Source organism: Piliocolobus tephrosceles, chromosome 16, assembly GCF_002776525.5.
Source record: "Piliocolobus tephrosceles isolate RC106 chromosome 16, ASM277652v3, whole genome shotgun sequence".
NCBI lineage: Eukaryota > Metazoa > Chordata > Mammalia > Primates > Cercopithecidae > Piliocolobus > Piliocolobus tephrosceles.
The window spans coordinates 5,851,130-5,878,845 of record NC_045449.1 but is presented as its reverse complement, the minus strand read 5'-3'; the positions used below and the strand labels follow the sequence as shown (position 1 = coordinate 5,878,845).

At 48.6% G+C, this 27,716-nt stretch overlaps 1 protein-coding gene across 2 annotated transcripts in view; it reads right to left on the bottom strand.

Annotated features, from left to right (window-relative positions):
• Window positions 1-27,716, bottom strand: part of WSCD1 (WSC domain containing 1) — a 54,632-nt gene that overhangs the window by 6,564 nt on the left and 20,352 nt on the right. For both annotated transcript variants that reach the window (XM_023184648.1, XM_023184647.1), the window contains exons 4-7: window positions 26,279-26,463; window positions 21,220-21,341; window positions 7,956-8,115; window positions 6,782-6,946 (exon numbers count right to left, since the gene is read on the bottom strand). In XM_023184648.1, coding sequence (XP_023040416.1) covers window positions 6,782-6,946; window positions 7,956-8,115; window positions 21,220-21,341; window positions 26,279-26,463 — 632 coding nt within the window. The remainder of the gene's footprint in view (window positions 1-6,781; window positions 6,947-7,955; window positions 8,116-21,219; window positions 21,342-26,278; window positions 26,464-27,716) is intronic.

The window sequence follows — 27,716 nt, the reverse complement described above, 5'->3', positions numbered from 1 at the left end:
CAGGGGGCAGAGGACCCGTCATTGCAGATGCACACATATATTTTGGGCATCTTCATAGAGATAATTTTACGCAAGCATCACAAACAACCTTTGATTTAACCATAGCTGCAAACATAGCTGAATGAACAGACTGAGGCGCAGAGTGAGCAGAGGACTTGCCCAAGATCACACAGCACCATGAAAACAGCACCAGGGCTCTCTCCACATGCCACTGTGTGCCCCTGTGAGGCCCCCAGCTTCCTCTCACCTTCCCACAGTCGGGGCAGGATCCTGACTTACAGGTTCAATGGCTGTGAGCACGTGTAGATCCACCCTCTGACCTGATGCTGTGGTCCTATGACAGGGCCCAGCCTTGCCCCAGAGCAGGTCTGGTCAAAGCCTCATCCACAGTGCTTGAGCTTGGCCCTGAGGACCCAGGGCCCAGTTTCTATGAATGGAGACTTGTTCCCATTGATCAGCCTATCTGGGGCCCTCTCTTTCCTTGGTCCCTTACTATAGTACTGGGCACTCAAAACCTGAATGACTACTGGCAGAGAAGGCCAGACTTCACCCATTCATCCAGAGTCACACATTTATCAATGAAGGTTATTGTGTGTTCGCTGTGTTAGACTTTATTTTGGGGACAGAGGATTAAGACTCAGACCTTGTCTTTAAGCTTATGTTCTAGTAGAGGAAGTAGCTTAAGTGCAGGCTATAGGGGCTTATGGAAACAAAGAGCAGGGGTTCCAAATAGTGGGATGTCCTAGAAGGCTTCCTGGGAAGAGGTCTCCTGAAACTAGTCTCCTGGCCACATCCCACGTAGCCCACGCACCCAGCTCTGAGACATGTTCCAGAAGTGCTCATGTGCTTATCTTGGGCTCTTGGAAACAAAATGAGTCCTACCACCTGCCCCTCTGCAGGAATGGCTGGAACGCATTTGTATCTGCAGTGAGCACTGAGGGATGCTTTGATGCCTGGAAAATGCAAGTCTCTTTTGAATCTGGAAGTCTGGGTTTACCCATTGAAACTCAACAAGCTTCAAACTCATCTCCACCATAGGCCAAACACCAAAAGGCCTCACTTTGATTCATTCTGTCAAACAGCTGGAAAATGCTATGAAAGGAAAATGCTATGAAAGGAATGAATAAACTTGAGATCTAGTCTTTAACAACCCTGAGACCCAGGGTGCCTTCCATACTGTCTCGGCCTCTTCCAACAACAGCTATTCTGCCTTGCAGCTCAGACCACATTCGACCTACCACAATAGATTTGGCGGTTCGGCATCGGGGATGCTCTGTGAATTGTGCGTGCATGTGTGTGTGTGTGTGTGTGTGTGTGTGTGTTATCACTCTGTCAGTGCTCTGAGGCCACTGGCTACATCTAATGGTGCTGTAAGGCTCAAAGATGTGTGTGAGGTATCTCTAAAGCATTTCTGAGGCAGTGTCAGCCCAACCTCTACAGCTGGCAATACCAGTCATTGGGCCGCTTACCATATGTAGACCAAAACAGCCAGCGGCTTGAATAAGGTAAGGGCCTTGGAGACGAACAAGGTGGGTAACTGCAGCTTGGGCACAGTGGGTGAGTCCCAGGGGACTGAGCCAGAGTGGACGGGGCCATGTGCTCATGTGACCACTTCCTCCCTCACCCGAAGGCACCTGTAACACTTGAGGCTCCTGGGGACGATGAGGCTGGGTTATATGGACAGCGATAGCTTTTTCTCAGAACCAAGATGGTTATGAGTAATTCCAGAACCCAATGCCAAGCTCAGGAAGTTTCTGTTTCTCTAGGATGTTACTGACAGCATCAACTTTCCTAAACCAAACTCTGGTTAAGAAATCTAGAGAAAATGGGCTGGGCATGGTGGCTCGCGCCTATAATCCCAGCACTTTAGGAGGACAAGGCAGGCAGATCACTTGAGGTCAGGAATTTGAGACTAGCCTGGCCAACATGGTGAAACCCCCTGTCTCTACTAAAATACAAAAATTAGCTGGGTGCGGTTGTGGGTGCCTGCAGTTCTAGCTACTCAGGAGGCTGAGACAGGAGAACCACTGGAACCCGAGAGGTGGAGGTTGCAGTGAGTTGAGATCGTGCCACTGCACTCTATCCTGGGCGACAGAGTAAGAGTGAGACTCTATCTTAAAAAAAAAAAAAAAAAAAAAAAGGAAGAACGCAAGCAAGTAAGAAATCTGGAGAAAATGTTGCAGTGCTTGACAACAGAGAAGTATATTTTAATAGATTTTGCCAAATTTTATGCCAATGGACTTGTCTGAGGTTTTTCATCCTTAAACAAAACACAGACTTCAGTCATTTAACTTAATTTCTCTTATTTCTACAAGGAAAAATTACAAATCAAAACTCTTAAAAGATTTTTGGACTTTTTTATTACATTTTGATGAACTATTTCTTGCCTTAAAAAAGGAATGAGCAGATTAAATCAGTTTCACCCCTAATTATTGAGGGTTCTAAAAATTAAAGAAAATTCAAGAAATGTTTATAGAGAGAATATTCAAGCTGCTAGTCTTTCCCTTTGAATCCAGAATAGGCACAATCTCATGAAGTTCCACTCTAAATGGAGTCCTAGGACTGCCTTCATCAGGATCACCTGGGAGCTTGTTAGAAATAAAAATTCCTAGGCCCCACCTCAGACCACCTGAATCAGACTGTCAAGGGTGTGGGCCAGGAACTTAAGTTTTAAAAAGCCCTCCAGGTGATTCTTTTTTTTTTTACTTAAAAATATTTTTATTAAAAAAGAATGAGTTCATGTCCTTTGCAAGGACATGGATGAAGCTGGGAGCCATCATTCTCAGCAAACTAACACAGGAACAGAAAACCAAACACCACATGTTCCCACTCACAAGTGGGGATTGAACAAGGAGAACACATGGACACAGGGAGGGGAACATCACACACTAGGGCCTGTCGGGGGTAAGGGACAAGGGGAGGGAGAGCATTAGGACAAACACCTAATGCATGCGGGGCTTAAAATCTAGATGACGGGTTGATGGGTGCAGCAAACCACCATGACTCATGTATACCTATGTAACAAACCTGCACGTTCTGCACGTGTATCCCAGAACTTAAATAAAATAAAAATAAATATTTTTATTATTATTTTAAACAGACACATGATAAATGTACGCCTTCTTTATGGGGTGCAATGTGATATTTCAATGCATGTATAAAATGTTTAATAATCAAATCAAAGTAATTAGGACATCCATCACCTCAAACATTTATCATTTCTTTGAGCTGGAAACATTCAAAATTCTCTCTTCTGGCTACCTGAAAACACACAATCAATTATTGTCAACTGTAGTCACCCTACGGTGCTATAAAACACTAGAACTTATTCCTCATATCTAGCTGTAATTTTGTATCCATTAACCAACCTCTCCCTATCCTGCCCTCGCTCCTACCCTTCCCAGCCTCTAGTGATCACTGTTCTACTCTCCATGTCAGTGAGATCAACTTTTTAAGCTTTGACATATGCATGAGAGCATGTGGTATTTATCTTTCTGTGCCTGGCTTATTTCACTTAACATAATGTCCCTTAGGCTCATTCATGTTGCCGTGAATTATAGCACTTAATTCTTTTTTTATGGCTAACTAGCCATTGTGTATATGTACCACATTTCAAAAATTCACCTATTGATGGATACTAAGGTTGATTCCATACCATGGCTATTGTGTATGGTGCTGCAATAAGCATGAGAGTACAGATATCTCTTCAACATACTGATTTCCTTTCCCTTGAATATATACCCAGCAGTGGGATTGCTGGATCATATATATGGCAATTCTATTTTTTTTTTTTTTTTTTTTGAGGAGCCTCCATACTGTTTTCCATAACAGCTGTACTAGTTTACATTCCCATCAACTGTGTATAAGAGTTCTCTTTTCTCCACATCCTCGCCAGCACTTGTTATTTTCTGTCTTTTTGATAGTAGCCATTCTAACTGGGGTGAGATGGATTCCCATTGTGGTTTGGATTTGCATTTCCCTGGTAATTAGTGACACTGAGCATTTTTTCATGTACTGTTGACCATTTGTGTGTCTTCTTTTGATAACGTATCATCTGTCAATTTTTAAATCAGATTCTTTTGGTTTTTTTGTTATTGAGTTCCTTATATATTCTGGTTATTAATCCCTTGTTGGATGAATAGTTTGCCAGTATTTTCTCCCATCCTGCAGGCTGTCTCTTCACTCTGTTGATTGTTTCCTTTGTTGTTAAGAAGTTTTTCCATTTGACATAATCCCATGTGTCTAATTTTGCTTTTGTTGTCTGTGCTTTTGAGGTCCTATCTCAAAAGCAAAAACATCTTTGCCCAGACCAATGTCCTGAAATATTCCCTGTTTTCTTCTAGTAGTTTAATAGACTTGGGTCTTATATTTAAGTAAGTCTTCATTTTGAGTTGATTTTTGCATAAGGAGAGAGATAGGGGTATAGCTTCAGTCTACTGCATATGGTTATCCAGTCTTCCCAACACCATTTGTATAGCCTCAGTCTTCTGCATATGGTTATCCAGTCTTCTCAACACCATTTATTGAAGAGACTGTCCTTTTTCAAATGTATGTTCTTGGCTTCTTTGTCAAAAATGAGTTGGCTGTAAATGCATGGATTTATTTCTGGGTTCTCTATTTTGTTCCATGGGTCTATGCGTCTGTTTTTATAGCAGTACCATGCTGTTTTTTGTCACTAAAGCTTTGTAACATATTTTCAAGTCAGCAGTGTGATGCCTCCAGCTTTGTTCTTTTTGCTTAGAATTGCCTTGGCTATTCAGGGTCTTTTGTGGTTCCATACAAATTTTAGAGTTGTTTCTTTCTGTTTCTGTGAAGAATGCCATTGGTATTTTGATAGGGATTGTATTGGATCTGTTGATTGCTTTTGCTAGTATGGTCATTTTCCCAATATTAATTCTTCCAATCCATAAATATGGGATGTCTTTCCATTTTTTGTGTGTCCTCTTCAATTTCTTAAGTGTTGTATAGTTTTCTTTGCAGAGGTCTTTAATCTCTTTTATTAAATTTATTCATAGGTATTTTTTCATAGCTATTTAAACGGCACTGCTTTCTTGATTTCTTTTTCAGTAGTTCACGATTGGTATATGGAAATGCTACTGATTTTTGCATGTTGATTTTGTATCCTGTAACTTTACTGAATTCATTTATCGGTTCTAAGGGTTTCTTGGTGAAACCTTTAGGCATTTCTATATGTAAGATCAGGCCATCTGCAAACAGGGGACAAGTTGACTTCTTCCTTCCCAATTTGGATGCGCTTTGTTTCCTTTTCTTGTCTAATTGCTGCATAAGACTTCCATTACTAGGCTGAATAGACATCGTGAAAGTGGGCATCCTTGTCTTGTTTCAGTTCTTAGAGAAAAGGTTTTCAACCCTTCATTTGGTACGATACTAGCTGTGGATTTTTCACATATTGGCCTTCATTGTGTTGAGGTACATTCCCTCTATATCTAATTTGTTGATTGTTTTTGCCATAAAGGGATGTTGAATTTTATCATTTATTTCTGCTCTGATCTTCATCATTTCTTTCCCTGCAGTACTTTTGGGTTTGGTTCGTTCTCGCTTTTCTGGTTCCTTGAGGTATGTCATTAGGTTGCTTATTTAAAATTTTTCTACTATTTTGACGTAGGCATTTATTACTATAAACTTCCGTCTTAGAACTTCTTTTGCTGTATCCCATAGGTTTTGGTATAAAATTAAAAACACAGTTGAGAGCTTTGGTAACAGACTAGATCATTAATTTCATTCATTAAAAATTCATTTTAATTATTCAGCTAACAGATTCGTTTGGTTGTTTTATGATATCTATTTCTATTGAATTTCTCATTCGGATCATAAAACGTTTTCCTAATTTCATTGAATTGTCTATTTGTATTCTCTTGTATCATGCTGAGTTTCCTTAAAATCATTATTTTAAATTACTTTTCAGGTATTTCATACATTTCATTTTCTTTTAGGTCTGTTACTAGAGAATTATGTCATGTTCTGTGCTTTTTTTTTTTTTTTTTTTTTTTTTTTTTGAGACGGAGTGTCGCTCTGTTGCCCAGGCTGGAGTGCAGCGGCGTGCTCTTGGCTCACTGCAACCTCCGCCTCTCAGGTTCAAGCAATTCTCCTGCCTTAGCCTCCTGAGTAGCTGGGACTATAGGCGCCCGCCACCATGCCCGGCTAATTTTTGTATTTTTAGTAGAAACGGGTTTCACCATATTGGTCAGGCTGGTCTCAAACTCCTAACCTCAGGTGATCCACCCACCTCAGCCTCCCAAAGTGCTGGGATTACAGGCGTGAACCACTGCACCTGGCCTCCTTGCTGTTTCACGTTTCTTGTGTGACTGCATTGATATCTGCACATCTGGTGGGACAGTCACCTCTTCCAATTTTATGGAGGAGCTTTCATAGGAAAAGACTTTTTCTAGTAGATGTATCCTATAGCGTGGGTTGGGCAGCATGCTTAGGTTTTGGTTCTGGGTGGGGGAGTAGTGTAGTCTCAATGTCATTTCTTTGTCTGTAATCAATATCCGTGGTGTCTGCAACTGCCTCAGTGGCCTAGATTGTGAGTGTTTGTGGATACAATGGTGTAACTTTGCTGTGGATGGGGACTACCAGGCAGGCTGGTCTTCAGTCCCTGAAGGGTGAGTACGGCACACAGTGGCTCCACCTACCGGTGGTTCTTATGTACGCTCAAGTCTCAGATGCACTGCTCTAGTGCCCTGAGAAGCTTGGGTGGCAAGGTGACAGTTTGGTCACTGGGAGTTGCCTTCCATTGTCCCCTGTAGCTTTGACTTACCTTTGTTGTAGAGGGTTCCATCAAAGTAGTAGCTCCCTGTATAGAAGCCAGTGGCGTGCTCAATGAGGTGCCGTGCCCATGTGTTCCCAGCTCCTGGGAAGCTTGACAAAGCCACAAACACTTTGGATTTGTTAGGCAGGAACCTCCGGTCTGTACAACGAGTGTCTGAAAGTCCAAAAGTCATCATGGGGTTACTCACTCCCATTATGACTCACCAATTCACCACTAAACTCCCTCAGAGGGACTGAAGAACGAAGACTCCCGTTTAACAGATGAGAGAACCAAGACCCAAAGCAGGGAAGAGATCTTCCAACTATACCTTAGCTGCACAGGTCTGTGGCTAGTCAGAGGAAGCCTCCAAGTGATGAGGCCTCCAAGACGGCAGTGCAGGAGTGGGATGGGAATCAGATACCCTATGGACCCTCGACTCCCATTCTGTCTCTATGACCACAGCCAAACTCTTGCTCCTAAGTTAGCACAGATAATTCCAGATTCTACCAGGGGAAGTGGGAGGGGATTGAGGCTATGCTGAGCAAAGTGACACACCCAGGTACTCTCAACAGTAAACCAGAGCTGGACTAATGACAGGCAAGTCATTCGTTGTGTCTCGTCCCCAGGGGTGCTACAAGGAGCACATGAAATCACCAAGGGAAAGCCCCAAAACCTCCAGGGCCGTGCTGGGTCACAGTAGGCACTTGATAAAGGTGGTAACATCCCTCTTCACCAGCTCTTCTTTTCATCAGTTCCTAAGGTCAACAGGGGCAGACCTGATGCTCACACCAAGGAGGGTTCCCAGGTCCTGGAGGAACCAGTGGCCCCTGCAGCTCCTGGGATCCCATTCTTCCCACACCTCCCAATGCTACCATCTTTCTGTTGCTCTCTCTCTCTGGGACCTGCCCCTCTCTGCTCATCCTCTTACCATTGTCATCCCCAGAGAGACTTAGATAAAAGGTCCGGTGTTTTTTAAAGTGAGTCCAGGATTCAGCCTCTGTGGAGGGTGGAAACCTGACCCTCCCCGTTATCTCCACCACCCATCAAGATGCCAAGACCTTTACACAGACACCTGCCATACCTCATAACTGTATGCTCGGCCGTGACTGGCATCTCCCAACCCTGGAAGCTCTCCCCACCCCCCAGACCAAATACCACTACCAGTCAGGGATGCAGAACCCACCTTGCACAGGCGTCTGGTAGACCTCACAGTATTCTGCCAGCCTCTGTGCCTCAGGGTCCTGGCCACATAGTGAGCTGTCCATGGCGTCACGCAGGTTGAACTGGGGGGTAGGGTAAGCACAGTAGCATTCCCAGCCCCTGAGAATGGCCAAGGGGAACTCCTGCCAGGGAAAGATAAGAAGAGAAGCACATTGAGTGAATTTGAGGGTCATGCTTCCCAGGGCTCAGGAATGGGACGAACATGGATGATGTACGGCCAGCTGTGTAGAATCCACAGGGATGACCACCATCCTTCCACCACTATGCTCTGTGCCCAGTTCCGGAGAGACAAAGCTCAACAAGACGTGAGCTTCAAGTAGCTCAAGTAGCCCTTGTTCTTCTAAGCACAGCCCTGCTTGGTTGGTTCCTTGACGAGTCAACAGCATGAGCAGCAATATGACTGAGGGGTGAGTGACGTGAAGAAAGCAGGGGACAGAGGCTGGAACCATGCTTTTGAGATTCCAAGGCATTTGTCAGGAGTGCCAGGGATAGAAAGGGCACTCTGGGCAGGGGCATCCATAGGAGTGGATGTGTGCATGGCACAGAGCGGGGCAGATCAGCTGGCACAGGGCTGCCCAGGGCTCCACGTGTCACACCACGAATGAACAGACCCCGAGTCCTGAGAGAGGACTGAGAATCCCTCCGGCCCTCCTTGGCCAGCCACCTCCCTGGAAAGAGACCAAAACCACCTCTCATGCCAGATGCCCCACTGCAGGGTGGAGCGATTCTCATAGAGTCATCTTTCCAAAGACGGAAGGAGGGGAGAAGAACAGACTTTGTTCCCACCCAAGATGCTCACCCCAAGGAGGACTCTTAAAAAATGGAGGGGGGGTAGGAGAGAGGAGTCGTCTCCCTCTGTGGGCCAGCTCAGCTCCCAGCAGTCTCTTCAGTGGGTCCTTGTTTCCCTTTGGGGAGGCCGCACCACACCTTGAAGAGAGCTGGTAGCTGGCATCCTGAAGGTGTGAAAGTGAATTCCAGCTCACTTGTAGGCACCCTTGAGCAAGGTGCCTAACCTCTTTGAATTTCACCACTGAAAAAAGTAATAAAATCTGCCTTGTAGGTTTACGGCGAGGACTAAATGAGACGGGTCCAAAGTGCCTAGCACTGGGCCTGCCATGCTATACTTCCGGGAGGGAAGAGGTCATTCTCGACCGCCTTAACCCTCTGGGCATCAGCTGTGTCTTGCTCAAAAATGTATCCACCCACCTCTCCCACATGTATAGGAAAGTCCTCACTCCGCCCCAGGCACTAGCCCCCTTTTCATCTCTTCCCTCTCTGCATCCTACAGTCGGGAGATGCTAGGACTCTGGGAGCGTAGAGAGATGAGAGAGTAATTTGTGAGTGTGTGTGCCAGGGGGGGAGGCAGTGGGTGGAGAAAACTTCTCACTGCTAAGGGAAATGCTGCAGAAACCTTTTTATTTTTTGCCCACAGCAAAAATCTCATAAATAAATAAGAAAAAGAAAATCAATAGCATTTTTTGAGCATGGCTAGGTAAAGCTGAGGATTTTGGCACTCATAAAAGACAACAGACTGAGTCCCATGCAAGCGAAAGATGACACAGGGCCTGGGGCATTGGTGGGAGGACGGGTGTCTTTGGAGGGAGTGGGGGAAATGCTGCTGGAGGTTGCCCCCCGCCGTCAGGCTGCTCTTGTAAGCGCAGGCCGCATGCTCTCCCAGGTGCCAAGCAGCCCCCAGGAAAGCCTCTCCCTGCTCGCCTCATCCTTCTTCAAGCCGAGGAGGCACCTGCGCTGTGAGTAAGTATACGATGGACTATCGAACTTCAGTGGTACCTCCAACTAGACCCATCCTCACGGCCGCCACACCACTCTTCTATGGAAAGCGAGAGCTGGGCCCTGACCCTCAATCTCCACACTGCTGGCTTTTCTAGAAGCAAGTTTCCCCAGTTTGTTGATTCATCCACTTGTGGACTGACATCTGGGCTGTTCCCAGTTTTTAGCTATTGTGAATAATGCTCCTCCGAACATTCTTGTGCAAGCCTTTCAGTCCATAAATGTTTGCATTTCTCATGAGTAAACACCTATGATTCCTACTTCCTCTTCCTCCACGACATGGATCACCATACAACATACTATATAATTTACTTATTTACCTGGTTGGTTGTTTGCCTCTTTCCACAAGAACATAAGCAGGGTTGTTGTGTTTTTTGCGTGCTTTGTTATATTCTCAGAATCTGGAAAAGTGCCTTGCACGTGGCAGACGCTCAATAAATGTTTGATGGATGAAGAAGTAATGAATGAATGAATGAATGAATGAATGAATGAATGAATGAATGAAGAAATGAATGTCCCTTTCAAATCCCAACCACACCAGAAGCTGCTGGAAACTAACTTGGGTCTGATTTTTCTGCTGGTCATTGGGTTAACTGCACCACAGGCATGAGGGGAGAAGAAAGCCCGCTATCTCTAAGCAAATCTTCCCCACATCAGAAAGCCCAGAGGGGGCTCTGCTGTCCTGGGATTCCTGTTTTAAGGAAAAAACATTTCACCAGCATATGGTAAATCTACTCAAGGCACGTTGGCTCCGTCTCCCTCCCCAGCAGTAACAGCACTGCTGACGTTGATGCCTCACAATCTTATATCCCAGGGCTGGAGAATGGGCTGCCCCCAGCAGTGACCCGAACCTTTTTGCTTCCTTGAGTGGATTAAACTGTCAAGTTTCCGGGTGTTTGCAGAGCGACGGGAGAGCTGCAGACAGTAATGTGGTTTTATTTACAACATCACCGCTTCAGCAACATCACTGGATTTTGAAAACACAGAACAATTTTCAGCCCCTTGGGGATTTCTAGGACATGATTTCCATAAAAATTAAATATTGATGAATCTTATCTCTCTGCCAACTTCCCTGCTCCCCCCACCCTACCCTATGCTTCAGTGAGAGAGAGAAAAGGCGCTTCAGTGAGAGAAAGAAGAGGAAAAAAGGATCCAAGAATGCAAGGCAGAAAAAGAAAGTGAGAAGATAGATTTGGGCTTGTTTCAGACAGGTGAGGGGTGAAAGATAGACCTGGCTCAGCACGTGTCTGAGGGCAGAAAGGAAACGTATCCTCATCCTGATCCTGCATCTACAGCCTGAGCCTGGCTCGGTCTGAACGCAGGGCTAGTGCCGGGCTGGGCTGAGGTACGGGTGGGCACTCAGCCTGCAGCAAGGTCATGACTTAGCAAGGGCAGGGCTTGGGGCTGGCCGGGATCCACATGCAGGAGGCTTGGTTGGTCAAGGAGTGAACATTCCTCCAGGTAAGAGGTAAGGAGCAAGGCCCCAGGTGGGACCCCTGTAGCAAACCAGCCCCTCTGGGCATCATCTCCTCCATCGTCATTCCTCCTCTAGCACTTTTCTCAGGATGGCCAGGATTACACAGAATGACAGATTTCAGGGATCACAGAAGGGGAAACGGAAGCTGGGAGGTAGGCAGTGAAGAGCCCAGGATGCCCAGCGTGCCAGGTGAGTGGGAAAAGGAGCCAGCCTTCTGGACTCCGAGTCCAGGGCCTTGCCACATCAACACAGCTCAACTCCCGAGAGGCAAACACATGGATGCACTGGGTTTCCAATGAAATCTGCAAACCAGTGTGGAGGTTAGCTCTGCCAGCCTCTTGCCTCCAGAGCAGTTCCCTTCACTCCAGAGGCAGATCTGAATATTCAAGGTACAAAAAGGAAAAGGTACAAAAAAGAAAGAAGACCCCACAGAGATGACTTCAAGGACTGGGGACAAAGGGGGCAGACTTCCGCTTTCAGGCCTAGGTTAGGTTGGCTGAAAACGTGTCCAGTGATGCTGTAACTGAGAACGGGGCCTTGTGGTTTGGAGAGGCCGATGCTGGGAGTGGAACCAACCCAAAGCTTGTCACCAGGAACTGTAGGCTTTGAATCCCATCCGTGGACTGCCAACGAGCAACTGGGCATCGCTGAGCCTTGGCGTTATCATCTGTAAAAGGGGCAGTTTAATGACTAAGGGCTCTCACAGCGTTTGGATGTGTGTCCCCTCCAAATCTCATATTGAAATGTGACCCCTAATGTTGGCGGTGGGGCCTGGTGCGAAGCATTAGATCATAGGGGCAGATACCTTATGAATGGCTTAGCTCCATCCCTTTGGTAATGAATGAGGGAGTTCTTGCTCTCAGTTCATGGACAGCTGGTTGTTTATAGGAAAGTGGCACCTCCTCCCCATCTCTTTCTCTATCTCTTACCATGAGATATGCTGGCTCCCCCTTCACCTTCTACCATGATTGGAAGCTTCCTGAGGTCTCACCGGAAGCAGATGCTGGGGCCATACTCCTACAACTTGCAGAACCATGAGCCAAATAAACCTCTTTTCTTTATAAATTACTCAGCCTCAGGTATTCCCTTACAGCAATGCAAATGGGCTAACAGAGGTTCTGGCGTCTCTAGGTGTGAGTTTCAATTTAGCTGAATTGAGTCTTGGTTCTTCCATCCATATGGGAGATCTGGGGACTGAAATACTCCCGAAGTGCCTTTCAGAGAGTAGATACTCAGTAAACATGGATGGGCTGAGTCCAGGGGAGGCAAATGCATGGGGGCAGAGGCAAGGGCTTCCCCACACCCCCACAGCATCCACTTTTCTCCATGTAAAGAGTGGACTCACCAGTCCCCTTCTCAGTGCGCTGTAGCACACGCTCTAAACAGAGGCTGCAATATCCACTCTATGCATATGACAGCAGGCCAAGCATGATTGTTTGCGGCAAATGTCAGAGTGTCTCCAGAGGACCCTGTGGGGTGTCTCCAGGGCTGGGATGTCTCCAGGGGCGGATGGCTTTCTGAAGACCTGAGCCCCAGACAGCAGACCTACTTAACCCACCAACCCACCCCAGGCAACACCCTCCTTGTCAAAGCCAAACAAACATCCTTCAGACAGAAGAGTCTGTGAAACATGGTGTGACTCAGAACCACACAACCACTGGGATTCTGAGGTGCCTGGCTTTCCACTGACCTGGGAAAGGACTGGCTCTTCATCCCAGGAAGTTTCTCAAACATCCTCCACACACTGAAAGAACTAGGGGATGCTGAATAATCACGACGATCGTAAGCATTGTCCGGAACATTTGCTACTCCAGACACACCCCAAAACATAAATCACAAAACTAGTCGTGTCCACAAAGTTACTGAATCCTCATCACACTCTGGTGAGGCACTTTCATCTCCACCCATCCCATTTAGCAGACGAGAAGACTAAGGCTCTGTGTTATGTGATCTGGCCAGGATCACAAAATGAGAAAGTGGCAGTGTAGGGATATGAACCCGGGTTACCATGATTCTAAAGCCCTTTTACCAGTTCAGAAGGATGAGGCTAGAACACACACTTTCCAAAATGTATGAAAAGTCTTAAAAGGGCTCATATAAAATGTATCTATCTTTTGCCCCAGCAATTCCTTATCTGCCAGTATAGCCCAATGAAACACTTACGAATGTGCTCAAAGGTTTATCTTCAAGGATGTTTGTGGCAGCATTGTTTATAATAGCAAAAAGGAAAAAGAAAAAAAAAGAAAGGAAATGGCCTAAATTTCCCTCAGGGGAGGACAGAATGCCAATAAGCCCTAAGGCATAGCACAGTGAAAGAAAATGCTCACAACATATTAAATGAGAAAAAAGAACAAATGTGAGAAGGAATGAGTCAATGTTTATAAAACAAATTACGTAGAGAACAAAAGAACACAAAGATGTTCAATGTTATTAGTTGTTACAGGTGCATTCTATTTTTATTTCTGCACTTGGAAAATTTTCAAATTCTCTAAAATAGATATGTGTTAATCCCCCCAAAAAACAAACAATACATGTTTTTGGAAATACACACAGAGTACAGTATCAATAGGTTTACCACAGACTCTTTATAAGCAATTCAAAGCATATCCAATAGCTCTTAGAATGACTACAGCATTCTGTCAAAGAGAAAATTCTTATTCTCAAGGCTCACAAAACCCAGACTCTTACACATCCAACCCTTGGCAAAAACATGAACTTGGGTGCTCCATGGAGACCATAAGGCAACTAGCTTGGATAGACTGCATCTATCGGGATCCAAGTGGATTTTGCAAGAACAGCTGCCCAGCTGAGAACAAACAGATTCCATATTAACGCATGCTTTTCTATTTGAAAGATGGATGGGTGAGCACCACCATTAAATGACCAAACAAACAAAAAAACTTAGCAGAAATGTCAATGGGAAAACATCCAGGTGATTAATGCATAAAGAATTTAGACACCCAAAAGAGGCTAAAAGAGGGGAAAACAAAAGCACACCACCTCTCTTCCTCCTCTCCCTGCGATTCCTTTATCAGTAGAATCACTAATAGCTGCTGGGAGAACAAACCTCACATCACAAGGTATAATGGCTGGTGGAGTGTCTCACATTAGTAACCTATTTGCAGATGGTGTTAGATTTCGCGCATCGGCCTCCTTTCGGAGCACCCCCACAAATGGCCTATGTCCTTGAGCACAAATATCAGGCGACAAAACTAATTACCCCAGATCTGAATTGATATCAATGCAAATATCGAAGCTGCCCCCTGCTCACTCTCGCCTTGTGTTGAAACAAAGGAGCCAACAGGATCCTGAAGAGGGCTGAGAATGAGCAGGTCTCTTTCCATCTCTATCACGATCTTTCCATTTCCATCTTTCCATTCACGATCACAGGAAATTAGACAAGATCATTTGACTGGGCTTTAAAAACACATTACATTGGTCAAGTCCCTCTTGCTGGCAGAGAGTCAGATCATTAAGATGCGGATATCGCCTGGAATGTTCTTTTTCTGTCAAACTACACTCTTGGAGCTCCCCAAATCCATTTTCACTAAGTAGCAAAAAACACTAGACATTTTATCTGGGGCCACAAATAAGCCTCAGATGGTGCTCAAAAGTGGGGGCACTACAAGGAACCCTCCCCCCTCTTTTCCTGTTTCCAAGCCCCACCTCTCACATCTGCTGCTCCCGGCCCCACGGCAAGGCCAGCTCTAATTAAGCCCCTAGCTTCCTACCCCCAGGCTCAGCTCTGCCCCATTTAACATTCTACTGTGAGCATTTTCCATCATCAAAGTCTTTGAAAACATTTTCAATGGTTGTATTATAGTCCACTGTACGGCCGTGGCATAATTTAACCATTCCCACATCATAGGACATTTGAGCTTGTTTTTCGGCCAAATTAGGATGAGACAGAGCTGCCACTGGGACTGCCCGGCAGCCTCCACACCACTGGCCTTTCCAAAGAGGACGTGCTTGGCACTTCAGAGGAGGCAAATACAGTCAGACATCCCCAAATTCACCTCTCCTGCCACCCTTAACATTCAGGAGGGAAGAGAGGATACCATTCCCTGCAAAGAAGTCCCTGGCCTCTGCAGGTCTGGGTCAGATCAACTTCTAACCAATTTCACATCCATCAGACCTCAATGCTGGAGGCAGAATTTGCTTCTCCATCCTCAGCAATGGTTGGAAGAGACCATTGCTCCCCAGGATTCAGCCCCACCGGGATATGGGTCATGCCTGGGCATGGCTGCCTGGCATCTTCAGGTGCCTCTCCAGGGCTGTGGTTCTCCACCGGGGGTGATTTTGCCCTCCAGAGGACATACGGCAATGTCTGGGGACTGTGTGTCACAATGGAGGGAAGATGTGCTATTGGCATCTAGTGGGTAGAGGCTAGGGATGCTGCTAGATATCCTACAACGCACAGACAGATCCCAACACGAGTATTATCCAACCCCGAATGCCAACAGATCCAAGGCTGTGAACCCCTGCTCTAGAGTGAAGTCAGAATTCCAGCAAAACCCCCGCCAGGCATCTGCAGAGCTCAGAGCTGAGGGGCTGACTGTTCAGAAGGTTTGAGTTCAAGTTACACCCACATCCAAGGGCCTTAGCCCTTTACAAGGGAGAATGAATGGACAGTCTGGGAGCCAAAGGCTCGCTCCGTTGGGCAGACAGTGGCTTTAAAGGCATGACATCCAGGGCACTGTTCTTGCCCTACCTGAAATCCCTAACTCCAGAACCAGGTCACAGGTCGACCTCTGCGGCAGCTTTGCCAAGGCATCTCTGAGGGTGCCCCTGAGAAATGCTGTCTCCCAGAAGGATCCGAGGAGAACTTCCCTCCTGCATTGGACAGGTCAGCTGCCTCACCCCACCCCCAACCCTATCCATGCCTCATCCTCGTCCCTGGAGGTTCCCACTTCTTCCTTCAGGCCCCCACATCCTCTCTTGTGGATTCCAACCCTTAGTGGTATCTTGTGGTGTCTCTTAGACCTACTCCTCCTTTATTAGCTCTCATCCTCTCCCTGCTCCAGAACATCCTACCTGCAGCTATAAAGTGCCACACAAGCCATACCAGCCCCTCCCTGTCACACCAACAGTAGCTCCCTCCCACCCACTGAAAAAGGTCTAAACCTCGAGTCAGGCATCCAAGTGAGACGGCTCTGATGACTGCAGGAGCACCAGGGTTCTTGTCTCATGCCGGTTTAGATAACCGGGTGGGGTGATTTTAAGGAGTGAAAAGTTTAATAGGTAAGAAAGAAGGAAGAAGAAAACAGCTCCCCCATACAGAGATGGGGGAAGTGGGGGGCTCGAACAAAGAGAAAACCCCCGTGCGCAGCGGAAAAGTGGCTGCTTATATTGGGAGGCTGGAGGAGGCGGTGTCTGATTTCCATAAGGCCCAGGGGATTGGTTTGACCAGGTGTGTCATTTACATAGCCCTGGAACCATCTGGCCCCTCCCACCTTAGCCCTTTACTATGCAAATGCAGGTCTCCATGATGTTTGAAACACATGGTGTTATCTGGAGGTGGCTATGACACTTGGTACACCTGGTGACAAGGAAAGTATCACCATACTGAGTGAACCCAGTTTCTTTTTTTTTTTTTTTTTTGAGACAGAGTCTTGCTCTGTCACCCAGGCTGGAGCACAGTGGTGCCATCTTGGCTCACTGCAACCTCTGCCTCCTGGGGCAAGTGATTCTCCTCCCTCAGCCTCTTGAGTACCTAGGCCTACAGGCAGGCGCCATCACGCCCAGCTAATTTTTTTTTGGTTTTCTCTTGAGACAGCGTCTCGCTCTGTCACCCAGACTGGAGTGCAGTGGCGCAATCTTGGCTCACTGCAAGCCCCACCTCCTGGGTTCAAGCCATTCTCCTGCCTCAGCCTCCTGAGTAGCTGGGACTACAGGTGCCCGCCACCACGTCTGGCTAATTTTTATATTTTTAGTAGAGATGGGGGTTTCACCATGTTGGCCAGGATGGTCTCGATCTCTTCACCTCATGATTCGCCCACCTCGGCCTCCCAAAGTGCAGGGATTACAGGCCTGAGCCACCGCACCCAGCCCTTTAAGCCGCCTTTTCTGTTAGAAAAGAGATTGTTTGGGGGTTGTTTCTTATTACAGGAAAATTTCCACCCAGAACCTTACAATCTGCCTAAAATAACTTCTTAATAACTCTTATATCACAAGGCCCTCTGCAATATGTGCCCCCTGACCTTTCACAGCACCCCAAGTAACCCTGCACGCTGGGCCCCCCGGGCTGCTTTCCCGCCACCTGGTTCCTACTCAGCAGTTGCCTCTTCTTGGAACACACTCCTCAATCCCCTCAGCCACCTGCCGACACCGCCCCGCATCCTCCAGCTCCAACCCTTCCCAAAAGTTGCAACCATCTTCCTTTCTCAGCCTCCTTCCAAGCCTTCTTCACCCTCTTCAGGCACTGCCCTTACTCTGCCTCTAGTGAGAGTCACCCGCCCCCGGCTGTGCCCAACGACTCAGCACTTGCGTTTTGCCAAGTCCCACTGAATATGTGCGGCCGATACCCACGTTAAACTTTAAAGCTGGAAATGATGACGCTGTTCCTCACAGCTGCAAATGTTGCAGCCCTAAACAATGGAACTCAGGAAACGCCACCCTCCCAGCCCCATCCCACCACACAGAGGCGGCCGGATAAGGATCAGGTGTCAGCACCCACTCCAATGTGGTGAGTGCGGAGGACAGAGGCTGTTTCTGAGAAACCTGGATGCTCTTTTCATGTAGTTCTGGCCCAAACAACTCACGACTGCTCCGACCAGAGCAGAGAAGGGAACTTGTCCTTGAAATGCATGGTGAGGGGAGATGGACAAGGTGCTAAGGTGAGGTGTAATGGTACAAGACATCAAGCGCCTGCATGTATCTTCTGGCACGTGCTCCAGTGTGAAACTCCAGCGATCTGGATTTATGCCAGTAAATACGGAGAAAGGCTGAAAGTACAAGTTGAAGAGTTTTAAGTCTTTACACTCTTGTCTGTAACCACAAATACGAACTCTCTGGACTAGCCGGGCACAGTGGCTCGTGCTTGTAATCCCAGCACTTTGGGAGGCCAAGGAGGGCAGATTACTTAAGCCCCGGAGTTCAAGACCAGTCTGAACTTGGTAAGACCCCTGTCTCTGCAAGAAATACACAAAAAAATTAGCTGGGCATGGTAGCGTGTGCCTGTCGTCACAGCTACTCAGGAGGCCAAGGTGGGAGGATCACTTGAGCCCAGGAGGCAGAGGCTACAGTGAGCTATGATCACACCACGGCACTCCAACCTGGGCATCAGAGCAGAAAAAAAAAAAAAAGAACTCTCTGAGCCCTAACAAGGTACCCAAAGGGAGGAGCCCCAGAAAACTGAGGCATCTGCCTGAAATGCTGCTTTGAACCCCTCAACACACACAAAAGACGGGTTATGACGGTGGCTTGCCTCCCCCTCACACATCACTGATCGGGATATAAAGTGAATACAATCCTTGCCAAGGACAACTTGGCAAAGCTTACCAAAATGATTAAGACACTCAGTCTTTGACCCAGCATCTCCAAGGAATATTTTTCTTACAGAGTCACTCATACAAAGTGATCTACGTACATACACAGGCAGTCCCCGCCGCATTGTTTGTGAAGGCTGGAGGTAGGCAAAATGCTTAACAGCAGGGAACTGGTTAAATACATGATAGGACATCCGTGTAATGGTAAAAAAGCATGAGAAAGCACTCTGTGTCGCGTTGCGGGACAATCTCCGAGACAGGCTGTCCAGTGAAGGGTTCAGCGTAGAAGGGCGGGTGCAGAGCCTTCCCAGCTGCTGGGTTGGTTACAGAATGGGCAAGGATACAGTTGCCTGAATATTCAGTCTCTGTGGAAGTAGACACGAGAAGCCAGGACAATCCAGGCAAGGAAACGCATGGAGCGAGAGGAAGGCTCCCCTGCTATGCCCTTTGGCGTCTTCACTGTGCTCCAAGTAAGCACGTTCCTATTTAAAAATGGTCCGAAACACTAATGGCTCATGGCCACAATGGCCACCCCTTTCTTTTCCTCCTCTTCCTCCTCGTCTTCTCTGTCTCTTCCCCCTTCCATAACGCTGAGCGGCAGCAGTGTGTAAAAGCACGGGCTGTGTGTGGCGTCAGGAGCAGGGCCTGCAAAGCCGGCCGCTCTGTGCCTGTGTGTGAAGGCTCTCAGCTCTGCACACCTGCCCAGCCTCTCGCAGCAAGCAGGGATCTTGCTGCGAGAGTATCTCCCATTGGGAGCTACTGGGAGGATCAAAGCAGATAACCCCCTGCAGGAAGGCTCCTAGTGCCATGCCCAGGACACAGCAGGAGTCTCCAAACTGGTTGCTCAAGGGAGGCCTGCTTTCAGCCTGGTCTGGCCCACAGAGTTCCTTTGATTCCAACGAGAGGGCCTCTCAAGGGAACTGCTCTGAGCTACAGGTGCGAGGGAAGCCCTGGGAGGGTGGCTCATTCTCCTGAGAGCACCAGCAGGGCCGGCAGCTGAGCAGACATCCTTGCTGCCTCTACCCATCGCTCTGCTCCCATGAGGAGGAGACAGGATGAGGAGGTCCCCAGGCCAGATGTCTGCAAATCAACAAACTGCCTTCTTAGCTCATTTCATTGTGTCGTGGGTGTCCTGATGCCCAAGACATCCTTGGCTGTGGTTTTAGAAATGCTGGTGATGCAGGAGAGCCACTTCAAAGGATGCACTTGGACAAGAAGAAAGCACATGTGAAAGGCTTTGTTCTCCAGCCCCCTCCAAGGGAGGTGTCCCCAGAGCACGGTGGAACACAGGAAGCAGGGAGAGTGGGAGTAGGGGGTGCAGCAGAAGAAGGCTGTGCTGCTCCTGCAGGTCTGATCATATCTGCTCCCATTGAAGTCCATCCCTGCACCCTTCAACCCCAAGCAGACGATGGAGCTCTCTGAGTTCAAATCCTGACCCTACCACTTACTGGCTGTGTGGCCTCAGGCACACGGCTCAAACTCTCGGCCCGTTTTCTCACCTGGAAGATGCAGATAATCACAGCGCCTACGCTGTAGGGTTGTTAGGAGGATTACATGAGTTAACCCATAAAGCGCTTGGAACAGTACCTGGCATGGATGAGTGATTAACCAATGGCAGCTTCTGTGGATTGTCATCATCGTCATCATCATCCTGGCCAAGGCCATCCTCTCGCCTTAGCCCTGTTCTGTTACATTGCCAAGTACCAAAGCCACACTGAGGGTACTGCAACCCCAGCATATGTGAAACAGCCCCAGCCCCAAGCCTACTGCCACCGAAGGCCATTTCTAGAGCCACAGCCTCCGCCCCAATCTGGAGTCGGCTGGACTGCAGCCTGAGATCTCAGTGTTCTTCGGACAGAGTCTGCCGGGTCTCCCCAGCCTTGCTTCACACACTCCTGGCCCTGCTTTTTGCAAGCCCCCTCTGGCCTCGACCAACTTTCTCCACCCCAGAGCTGGCATGCAAGGCAGGGTCGGTGGCCTTTGGTGCCTAGCCCTGCCCCTCCATGGGGTCGTGCTCTACTCCTCAGCTCAGGCTGAACCAACGATACAAGTGTGGCTCCAGCCCCTGTCATCAGATTCACAGTCCAACACTGTCAGCACCAATAACAGAAAATCCATCAGCTATCCCCAAGTCCTGAGCCAGCATCTTCTGGCTTCCAAACCAAGTCAATTTAACATCTGACACTTGTGCCAAGAGTTGGCATCCAGAAAGACACTCTCCTTACGGCTCCTTCCGTCAGCCTTGCTGACAATTCCCCACCCAGCCTCACATGGCGGACAGAGGCAAAGGGCCCCCTGCCGGTTCCCTCTGTGGCACCTGGTGTATGTCTGCCTCCCACCCATGCCCCCATCCTTTGCTCCCATCTGGAGTGCCAGAGTGGACACCCGCAGCCCAGCACAGGCGTCCCCGTCTCTTCGGACCACCACACACACTTAAAGGAAAGGGTTGTGAAATGATTATTTGGTCTTACTTTCTGGGAACAAAAGCCCGAGCAAGTCTCCACGGTCACATTGGCCTGTATCAGGGAGCTGGGGAAGGCGTGCGTGATGTTCTCTGGCAGTGGGAAGCACCCGCGGTAGGTGGCGGTCCGCCCTGGGGGGAAAGAGAGGGGTTTCTGGTAAGAGATGGTGTCCAGTTGTTGGTGCCTGTCACCAGGGAAAATGCTGGCTTTAGGGCCCGAGACAGGTATAAATAAACTGAGGAGGCGCAGATTTCTAATAAGGGAGGGAAAACGGCCCTGGGTGGGACATAGTCATGCTGAGCTCCTAAGAGAAACCAGGCATCAGGACCTTGACTGTCCAGGGTCACCTACAAGGGACCACGTGGCTGAAACTGCAGCGCTCAGCTCTTGCTTCTGCCAGTTCTCCATAAGTCATTCCTTCCTCCCTTCCTCCCTCCTTCCCGCCCTCCCTCCTTCCCTCCCTCCCTTCCTTCCTTCCCTCTCTTGCTTCTGCCAGTTCTCCATAATGCCCTTCCTTCCTTCCTTCCTTCCTTCCTTCCTTCCTTCCTTCCTTCCTTCCTTCCTTCCTTCCTTCCTTCCTTCCTTCATTCATTCCTTTCCTTCCTTCAACAAATTTGGATTCCTTCCATGGTAGGTGACCTGACAGGCTGATCCCGTGAAAAATCCAATGTCTTCCCAGAAGATGCGTTAAAAGAAAAGCAGACATAGAAATCTGAAACCCGGCCATGTTTGCTCTTGCCGTGCCATTGGAGTCATCCCACTGCTTTGCCTCTGTGCAAGGTTTGCCTCTCTCTGATCTTGAATTCCCACTCAATTTCTAGGAACACTCCTCAAGCCCATGTTACAAAGAAGCCTCCTGCCAAGCCTCCTGCTGCTCTGTAGAACCTCCAGGTGGAAAAGTCCAGTGCCCTAGCTGGCTTCCTCGGAGCTGAACAAACTTTCTGGAATGTTCTTGCATCAACTGCTCATATTTCTTCCAGACACGTCAAGGTTTCTCTAGATGGCATCCTGATTCTTACCCCATGCTCCTCGCCACATGGGGTCTCCCAGGGCTGAGCATCTCCCCCAGCTCCCTAGCTGCCACACCACGTGGTGCAAGCAGAAACCCTCTCACCAGCCAGAATCTGCCAAGTAGGACCAAACCCTGGATCTGGAAGCCCATCTCAACTGACCACAGCACCTGTGGTCCACGTGTCAGGGCATGACCTATTAGGGCACAGACACCAGCCTAATGTGAGGAAAACACCAGGGCTTAGGGTCATAAGTGCTTAGGTTCAAGTCCTTGCACTGCCAGTGACTAGCTCTGCAACTCTGCCATGTCTCGGGTTCAGACTCAATTTCCTCACCTACATACAGCGTAGCTCCTAGGGCTGTCATGAGGAACAATGTATACCCATGCATATCCCCTGATGGGGCCGCGTCTCCCCACCATCATGTTTCTGCCCTGGCTTTTGGTGTCAAGGTCGAGGGTGGTGGCAGGTTGCTGGGCTCACAAAAGTCTTTCCTGTTCTTTGGCATGATTGGAGCCTCAAAGAACAAACATTGCAATGGACTGGGCACTGGTCCTCAACCAGCTCCACAGGGGTAGAACAGACAATGGGGAGAGTCAGCAGGGCAGGCATGATCCAGAGATGGGGGAGGGATAAGATTCCAGCAAGCCCCGGGCCACAGGGAGGGACAAAAGGGGGCCACGAGGCCTCCAGAACACAGCTCCTGAGGGGAGGCTACATCCTGGGTGACCCCTGTGTTCCCCACACCCAGCCCCGATCCTGACACACAGCAGGCCCCCACTATGTGCTGAGAGAATGAATGAACTGAATGAGATAAAGCAGGAAGGCACTGCGTATACTGCAACAGGTGAGCGATCCCTGAGCCACTAAAGAAGGAAGCCTTGGCTGCCTCTGATGCAACTCTCAGGACACAGGTTGTCACCTGGTACAGTCCTCTCCCTCACTCCCCAGGTGGGAGCCTGAGGGCCACTTGGGGCAGAATGATGCCTCCAAGGCGAAGACGTTGATGACTTGCTCAGAACCCACTCTGATTCCAATCTGGGGAGCACATTCATGAGTCTTACTCCTTGTGAATGTTCCTTGCTGGCAGAAGCTGCAGCTCACAATGGTGGTCACGTGGTCACCTCTTGCTCCTGTCAGTTCCTCCCCTCAAGAAGGGGGCAGGAAGGAAAGGGTACCTCACAGGGCGCTCCACAGCCTGCCCAAAAGGGCAGCTAGGACACCATCTTCAACACTAACCATGACAGCAAGTCCAGCCAACTCCGGATCTAGGGCTGGCTTGAATGATTGGACCATCTGTCTCTTAATCCATGGGTGACCTAAAGCAAAACAACTGCCTCTCAGAACCAATCACTGGGCAGGCAGGTGGGGCTGGGGGGGCCAGCAGGAGTCTACATATAGAATTGGTCTTACTTGGGGGCAGGAATGTTGTTTGAAACCAAAGAAATAAAAGCTCCAAGAAGCCAGCGTGGAGCAGTTTGGTCTTCAGGAAGCCTATTTGGATGTCCAAGTGGCAGGACAGGACTCTGCCCATATGCCATGGAGAACCCCTGGGTGAGGTCAGGGCCTGGCAGAGTAGGTGTCGATGAGAAACTGTCGAGTTAATGGTGTCACTGGTGAACCCGTAAGCTAAACGGTGTGTTGTCAGTTTCTCCACCCCTGTCCCCATTGCCCCATCTGGACCCCTGAGCTCCCAGACACATCCTGTTTGAATGCAAGAGGCACCTAAGGTCAGCTGGGGTCAAACACGGAGCCGCTCTCCCTGGCACTGTGACCACACAGATAGTTGCCAGCCAGGCTGGCTTTTAGGTTCAGCCACAGTTATCAGGGCTCGGCTTCTGTGCTGCTTGGAAAACCCATTTCCTGCTAGGACAGCCTTCCCAGAACCCCTGTGAAGCCTTAGCTTTTGATCCAACACCTCTTTTGTGTGTGTGTGTGTGTGTGTGTGTGTGTGTGATAGAGTCTCACTCTGTCACCCAGGCTGGAGTACAATGGCGTGATCTCGGCTCACTGCAACCTCCGTCTCCCGGGTTCAATTGATTCTCCCACCTCAGCCTCCTGAGTAGCTGGGATTACAGGTGCCTGCCACCACGTCCAGCTAATTTTTGTATTTTTAGTAGAGAAGGGGTTTCACCATGTTGGTCAGGCTGGTCTCGAACTCCTGACCTCGTGATCTGCCTGCCTTGGCCTCCCAAAGTGCTGGGATTACAGGCATGAGCCACCATGCCCAGCTGATCCCATACCTGGGCTCTGCCCCATTCTTGAACTAATCCGTCAGCTCTCCTGGAGCCCTGTTACTAGGGCATGACCAGAGGCGGTCGTGTCCATGAGTCAGCAAGCCTGGACCCAGGGCTGTGCCTCTGCCTCCATCACCGCTGCCCTATCCTTGTCAGTGGTGGGGGTGGTCTCCCAGGCTCTGACTCCTTCCCAACCCACCTCTCTCAACCATGAAAAGAATGGTCCCCAGCATGTGCAACGGTGCATAGCCCTATTATTTTATCAAGGAGCCTTCTGTGATTAGAGGAAGTGGATTTGTGCTCATCATTTTGCAGTGAGGACAAATCTGAGTTTCCAACTCCTCCTTTGAGTTGGGCCCCTTCAGGGCCATCTCTATTTGCTAGCCCTTTGCACTGAAATTCCTCGGAGTCCAATCTTGCTGCCTGACGTGTCAGCTTGGTTGACTGTTTCCTCGTGAGTTCCACCACTTTGAGCTCAGCACTCAGTGAGAATTCGCCTCTGGGCACCCCTACGCTTGGGCTGGTGGCACAGCTCTCGAGGGGACACTGCATTGGCTCTGCCAGAACCTCCAGGTGGCCCAGAGCCAACTTTTATGTGGAAACTTTCAGGCAGATCATATAAATTCGAACCCCCAAATGCATACAAATGCAAGCCTGTGCGGTGGTTACAAATTCTTAGGAAGACGTTTATCTTCACCCGAACGCAGGTCAAGACAGACAAGCTTTGTTCTAACTCTCTGAATGGGTGGGAGATGTTTTTTTTTCATCTAAACTTTTGCTGATCTACATTTCAGTGAAATTGAATCCCACTGTATACAGAAGTTTCAATCCAATTCCTTGCCCTGTGAAGCCCAAGGCCTCCTTCCCTATCCTGCTTAGACATTAAGATCTAAACTGAGTGGCCACCCAGCCTGGCGGCTTCCCTCCGCTGAGCCCCAGGGTCACACAGCGTATCTCTAACTCTCTCCACTGTGGCTCTTTGTTCTTTCTTCATTTCTGGATCCAAGGGATTGTCTTACTTTCCTGCTCGTTCAGCTATGCATTTACAATAATGTTTGCTAAATGTTACGCAGCATTTCTAGGTGCTTTATAGTTAGGGGATTTTCTGATTGTCTAGCTCACACCATTGCTAGAAATCTAGGTCTCCCGGCTGGGTGCGTGGCTCACGCCTGCAATGCCAGCCCTTTGAGAGGCTAAGACAGGCAGATCACCTGAGGCCAGTAATTCAAGACCAGCCTGGCCAACATGGTGAAACCCCATCTCTACTAAAAATATAAAAAACAGTAGCCGGATGCCTGTAATCCCAGCCCCTCGGGAGGCTGAAGCAGGAGAATTGTTTGAACCTGAGAGGTGGAGGTTGCAGTGAGCCGAAATCGTGGCACTGCACTCTAGCCTGGCCTGGGTGACAGAGTAAGACTCTATTTCAAAAATAAAAAGTAAAATATAAAAATTCTAAAAAAAGAAAGAAATCTAGGTCTCCCTCTGCAATTTACAAAATAGACTATAGCTCAGAGAGGGGCAGTAAGCTGCTGGAGGCCACACAGCATGTCTGAGGCATACTCAGGCCTCCTAATCAGTCTCTCTCTCCTGCAGGGGATAAGCAAAGGTATGCTTCAGTGAGGAACTCAAGCAATTAAGCCTTTGATGGACCCTAGCCCCATCCCCACCCTGCCAGGAGCCTGTCCAGTGATGGCAATAGGCAGAGGAGGGCAGAGGTTGGCACAGGTTCCATCCCAGGTAGTTTGGAATGAGAGGTTGTGGGAGACGGGCAGCCGGAGTGAGCGGGATGGACAGAGCTCAGGGAGAGGCTGGCACACTCACGCTTCCTGGAGCCCGGCTGCAGCTCGTCTACACGGTACACGGAGAGCCGGTCCACAGCGCCACACACAGAGCCCTTCTCGCCTTTGCACTCATGGCTACACTCTTCCAGCCCGACGCTGGTCGCTGGCAGCCGGTTCCCGCAGTAACACTCCGCCCCGGCCTCCAAGCCGGCGTAGACATAGGACCTGAAGGGAGACAAGGCCTGGGTGAGTCCGGACCTTGGCCCAGTGCTAGGGCTGGGGTCTAAACTGCAGGCTGTTTCAGCTTGATCTAGACTAGAAAGTATGTTTAAGTAAGGACCTTGTCTTTTCTTTCTCCTGCCTCAGATTCTCCATCTGCCTAAGAGGGATAACTCACTGCTACCTGGCAGACTGCGGAGAGGATTTACGTGGTCATGCAATGGCAACTGGGTCTGGAGTCGGGATATGGGCTGGACTTGAAGCTGAGTTTGGGCCTGGGTGAACAGGCAGACAGGGGCTACAGCCGTCAGCCTATGGCTGGCCTTAGGAATCAGTCTCCAGCCAGACTCAAGGGTCACCTGGCTAAGTTCAGGGAACAGTCTTTGCTTTGTGATAAACTAATGGAACCAGCCCCATTGCTCCCTCTCGCCAGCCCTGAGTTCAGCCCTGCAGGGTGCCATGGTTACAGGTTATAATGGGTCTAAATCTGTGATGTGCCTGTTAACTGGTTCTCAGTATGTGACAGGGAGAGCTCTGGTTTGTACTGTTTGCCAATTTCTGTGGTGTAAACACTCCCACTGTAGAATATTTTAAGCCTCCAATGGTTTTATAATGGGCTCACAACAACTCTAAAAATTTAACAGTTTACCCTGGTGAGTGGCCATGAGCTGGTCTGAATTGCCTGCCACATGTCACGTCTTGTTACACACAGCCTCCATCTCCACAGCCATTTCTCTACTTACTTTTACCTAGTTGTCACACCGTAGGTAAAGAAAGGTTGGAAATGGAACCCACAGTGAATCACACAGGACTCCAACTACAGAAAGCAGTCAACACTTTCAAATCAGTGGATCTAGATGTGAAAAGCCCAGACTGAAAATCCAAACATAAGCTTCAAGTCCCCATTTGACCACGTCCTAGCGGTGAGACCCCAAATATCACTTACCATCTCCGAGTCTCAGTTTCCTGATCTATTAGGAGACTAAAAAGAGAATGTATCATCCTGTTTCCACTTTATCTAGACTATGATGTATGTTTACGTAAGGACCTTGTCTTTTCTTTCCCCAGCCTCAGTTTCTCCATCTGTAAAATGGGTATAACCCATTGCTACCTAGCTGACTGTGGAAAGAATTTATGTGACATAACAAAGGTGAAAAAAATCTGTGGGATAAATAAGTGAAGAGTGAAGTCTGATTCTGTTTAACCCACCTCTCTCAGATGCGTGTGTGTACACATACACACACACACACACACACACA